Source organism: Bidens hawaiensis, unplaced genomic scaffold (assembly GCF_021521415.1).
Source record: "Bidens hawaiensis isolate Kalapana, Puna unplaced genomic scaffold, B.hawaiensis_p1.1 tig00021713_1, whole genome shotgun sequence".
Classification (NCBI taxonomy): Eukaryota; Viridiplantae; Streptophyta; class Magnoliopsida; order Asterales; family Asteraceae; genus Bidens; species Bidens hawaiensis.
The window spans coordinates 191,333-196,783 of NW_027493379.1; the positions used below are offsets into that span (position 1 = coordinate 191,333).

General features: G+C 39.1%; 1 protein-coding gene across 1 annotated transcript; it reads right to left on the reverse strand.

Annotated features, from left to right (window-relative positions):
- Positions 1-2,749, reverse strand: LOC143564081 (putative membrane protein At1g16860). Its single transcript, XM_077051466.1, has 4 exons — positions 1,726-2,749; positions 890-1,045; positions 592-803; positions 1-512 (listed from the first exon to the last, which is right to left on the reverse strand). The coding sequence occupies exons 1-4, from the start codon at positions 2,407-2,409 to the stop codon at positions 320-322; spliced, it is 1,245 nt and encodes a 414-aa protein (XP_076907581.1). The 5' UTR covers positions 2,410-2,749; the 3' UTR covers positions 1-319.
- Positions 2,750-5,451: the final 2,702 nt, after the last annotated feature.

Sequence of the window (5,451 nt, forward strand, 5' to 3'; positions counted from 1 at the left end):
TGTATAAATTATTCATTAACCACAAAGATTTGGGTTGGCTGAATATGCTTTTGCATTATAACCATCAACATAATTCATGCATATTAAGTTACAACTAACAAAACAAATAAATACAAAGTGATTGATCATTATAAGTAACTCCTTGGACCATTTTTCCAACATCTATACATAACTTTTTACCTCTTTGATCTTATCATTATCACCTAGGAGGCAAATACTCTTGCTTCCACTTTTTACATAAACCATATTCTGCACTCTTGCGTGCCCGATACATACCCGATACACAAATTTTTACAGCAGAAAGTTGGGAATAACAAGTTTAGACGGGTATGACATCCGCATTTTGACTTTCGTCACATTTCAACACAAGACCTTCGACATAGGTCGGGAAAAGCCCACACGCCCACTGGCAGCCTGTTGAAATCGGGTCTGTTGGTGGAACGATCATCAGCACGTTATCATGTCGTCTTACGACTCCCATCACACTAACCGTACTCCCTTCTTTAATGTATCTGCATTAAATCATTTGTTTAATAACATTAGCAATAGGCAAGTTATACTTTTATACGCGTTTAAGAAACTGAAACATACCCTTCTTTAAGGCGCATAACACGGTTGTCATGTGACAGGCTGCGTTCTGCAAGCCAAGTAACAAAATCGGGAGACGAATCCAGTTTTTCTTTCGTTATGTCAATCACCGCCGTTTCCTTAACAAAAGGAGCTACTTTGGCTCCATAACCGGCTTTCACCACTGCCCGTAACCCAGACTGGAAGTCGGATATGTAAAAATCAGCAATGTATTTCTGGATATCAAGCATCACATTAGTATCAAACAATAACAACAAAAAAACAGATGAATAGTCAATCGTTAATGTAAAACGACACGAACCTCGGAATTCCTGCACCCCCATGTGAAGCACCGGTGCTTCGGATTCACCGGTTTTCCACCTAACCCTTTGTATTCATACAATTCCGTTGAAACATACACACACCTTGACACTTTCTGGAATGATGATTCAAGAGCTATACTCCCACATGTCACAATCTGTTTATCCAACATGGTGTAACAATTGATATTATAAGACTTTAATTAACACGTTACAACTTTATTATAATAATAATACTTAGACCCACATTAATGTATAAACAACACCATTTAGAGAAAGTAAACATAAACTTAAAATAATACCATATTAAGATCTTGTGTAAATAATGTATAATTAATTATTCATTCAATTACGTAGGGTTTGAATCAAATACAAATTAAATTAACGTGCTAGCTGTGAGATCCAAGTAGTGCAATTATATATACAATATAGTGTAATTATAGTATAGTGTAATTACAGTACTCTGTAATAACACTACAATGTAATTACATAATTACACTACTTGTATATATAATTACACTACATGATTCTGACAGTTAGCACGTTAATTTAATTTGTATTTGATCCAACCCTGAATAATTGAATGTATAATTAATTATGCAAGATCTTCATATGGTATTATTTTAAGTTTATGCTTACTTTCTCTAAATGGTATTGTTTATATTTTAATGTGGGTCTAAGTATTATTATTATAATTATTAACGTGCTAATTGTGTGAGAATCAAGCAGTATTACATAATTACACTATCTGTTACACTACTTGATTCTCACAATTAGCACGTTAATATAATTTGTATTTAATCCAAACCCAATTTATATACAAAAGATGAAAAATTACCCCGGTGACCTTGACGAACTGGCCATCGACGGCACCTCGAAGTTCAGCATCGGGGTAATTCCGTAAAAACGACAACAATCTCCTCTTCTTAATCACACAATTCCACATAATAACAGCACCCGCGAGTACCAAAACCGCAACCACCGACACGAGAATCAAAGGCTTCTTAACCGCCACCATTAAAAACGTTCCCACCATCAAACCAATTACAGCTATCACCAGCAACATCCACATTAACGTCTTCGAAACCTTAAACCCTAACCTCACATCGTCAAACCCCAATGTCGTAACGGCAGACCCGTAAATAGTTTTCCCTTTATTATTATTATTATTATTAGAATTAGAACCCGGTGGGTGTGGGTTCGGGTCGAGCTGGCCGGATCTCCGGGATCCGATTGGACCGGAGGTTAGTAGTAACCCGGTTGGGTGAAGCCCGGAAGTGGGTCTGGGTATGGGTCCGGACCCGGACCCGGAATTCGGGCCGGATCTGAATGACCCGGAAGAGGAAGACTTGCGGTGGGGTATGTCGAACATTTTGGCGAGGTCGCCGGAGTGTTTGACGTCGCCGCCGGTGTAAGGGACGGCGCGTGAGGAGATGGTGGGAGGGCGGTCTTTGTGGGGTTCGGGTCGACCCGAGACGAAGAGGCCGTTGCTAAGCTGGTGGGATGGGATTCTGGTACCCATTATTATTATTATTATTATTATTATTATTATTAAAGGAAGAAGAAAGATAAGAATTGGAGAAAGTGGGTTTGTATGTGAGTGAGTGAGTGAGTGAGTGTGGAGGATGCAGGAATTAACGACGATGGAAAAGGGGTACTACTAACAGAATAATCGTGTCTTTCTGCATTGGTTGCTTGTACGGTGCAAGTGTTTTAAGCTTTTACCTTTTTTATATGTATATAAAAGTTTGTTATTGTTATTTATCTTTTTCGTTAAAATACAAAAGTTACAAACATCAAAGTAGGAGCTCCGATGAAAAGTTGCAATATAGCATTTGGTGGGTTTTTTGTTTAATGGGTATTTAAGGAGAGATGAATAGATTCGGTACTAGTATCGATTGGTATTGGTATTAACGTTTTGAGTTTCAGTATCGATTTGAGATCGGTATTTTTTGAACGTTATCTTAAATCCCAATACTGTATTGGCACCGAACCGAAGATTTCGGTAACGGTACGGGACCGGTATTTTCTGAACGTTATCTTAAATCTCAGTACCGTATTGGTACCGAACCGAAGATTTTGGTATCGGTACGGGACCGATATTTTCTAAACACTATCTTAAATCCCAGTACCGTATTGGTATCGAACCAAGAATTTGTTATTTTTGGTTCGGAATTTTAGGTACCGGTATTGTACCAGTCTCATTCTTATTTTCAAGTGAGTCGGGTCTATAGTGTTAAAATTAGTATGAAAGATTGATATATTATTTTCAGGAAAGTTTATTCAGGTACTAGGTGTAGTTCCAAACGCTGTTAAGAAAAAGTTTCGATACAAGTTATAAAATGCACTAAAAGGGCACCATCATTCGGAAACATAGAAATTAACTTCTACATGTTCTTTATCCATAGGATTTTAACAAATGTCCGTTAATGTCCTCCAATATTTTGTCAATTCCCTTGTGATTGTTGTTAAAAAATTCTTCCGTGCCTTGCTTTTTTTTATGAACTAGAATGAGCACCGGATAATGCTTTGCCCAATTAAGTAAGAAATTATCATAAACAAATATTACTTTCTGAATTCAACTTCTTAAAACTTTAACCGAGAACACTCTCGTGGAATCACCATTCCAATGCCACCTATCTAGCTCATCCATCATATGAAAGTTATCGATGAGTGCATGTAGATCAGATAGTTTTCGTGCTTCTAATGGAGATCAAGGAAAAGAGTACAATGAATCTCTTGCTTCAACCTTTAATCCGCACCACAATGTTTTTCTTTTACAAACTTTGTAAGAGATTTGGGAAAAGTTACTTTAGTCTATCTTGTTCAAGCCAAATATCTTCCCAAAAAAGAGTAGATTCGTCATTTTCAATTGCACTTTTTAATCTATCACCAATTTTTTTGTTATTAAAGCATTCAAGATCGTCTAAAACTTAACAATATCTTTCCAGTTTCTAGCCATGGTTCTTTTTTCAAACGAGCACAATCAAAAGCAACTTTACACCGTGTATACAAGAGCCATTTTCTTAATAATCAAACGTTTGTTATTTGTGCTATACGTAAAAACAGATAGGTTGAAAATTTAATCACAAAGTAATTTAATAATTTGTTATTAACAAATTCATAACCAAATTATTTTAAGCGCAAATCAAGACAAATTTGCAAAAGTTAGTTGGATGTTGTAATCCCATTAGCACTAACATTTGACTTACAAATGAAACGTTATACACTAATTTTTTTATATTATATTAATAAGAACTAGACAAACAAATATAACAAAAAGGCTTAACACGAATTTGGTGGTTTTGTCAATGAAGAAACACTAAGTGACCCGGGGCAGATTATGGATAATCTGGGGGTTAAGTAATGTTTCCCACGAGGATGAGGTCCAGCAGAGAAGGTTGTTCTTCAGGTGACTTGCAAAACAGACACTGTAAGCTCGTCACTGAGAAGGGGGGGTTCCTCCTTGTGACCACCCTCCGGCGTGAGAATCAGACTAGATTGCTCTGAATATAAGTGTATATTAAGAGATTGCTAGATAAGAATGAGATATCAGATGATGTCCTTACCATTCCAAGGTGTTGGAGTATTTATAGCCGAATGTAGGTTTCCTAGAAGGTACAGCCGGCTGAATAGTATTCCTGTTTAACCAACAGTGGACTACGCACAGGCCATGCTGGTTGGTGGATAGACTACGGCCGACAATAACAAGGTCGGCTGTACACTGTTCCTTTACTGCCGGCTATGCACTGTTCCACCAACTGTAGGCTGCGCACGTCCCATAGTAAGGGTTGGTGAGTAGGCAGCGGCTAATAATGACAAACAGTACTAGAGCGTGCTCCTCCTCGTACTGTTGTCGGTGAGCTGTCACCCTGTGATTGGTTCATGGGCTGTTCTGGTCAGATCGTCTGTTCTGCCCATACCTTAGTAGGTATAGTACAAAAGATCTTCCAGAAGCATACGGACTGGCTCATTTAGGCGGGAGTATTCCCGCCTTGCTCATTCCTTCATGTGACTACTGAAGTAGCTAGTGCCTTGTGCGTGTAGCCTTGCTGTTAGTGCGGGTAGCCTTCCCTGATGGCTTGTATCTGCAACTGCGGGAACAGGCGGGGTACTTCACCATTGGGAGGCTTTCCCTGCGGGTACAGCTGGCGTACTGCGCGTAAGGTTTTCTCTGAGCATGGTGGGTCCTGCGGGAGCAGTTGGTCGTTGCGCAGACGTCCCTGTTCAAGGTGAGTCTTGCGGGTCCAACTGGGCTCTGCTGGGACCTACCTCTTCAAGTCCCCCCAGTCCAATGTTCTTCTCATGAATTATTAATAAGTGAGGTGAACTTTTGGACTTAGCAAGGGGTTTTGAAAAGGGTTTTTAGTTTTTAGGTTTTCCGTGGGGATTCTTCCCGCGGTTTTCCTGATGTCACGCAGAAATTCCCGACTTTTCTGCTTGATCTTTGGGCATGAAGCGGGTAGGTTTGTAACCTCCTCGCATGTCAGGAGCGTTGAGTCCCACTTGTGTGGATTCTCCATGGGGTTTTGGTAGTTTTCAACATATTGATCAATTATGCTAA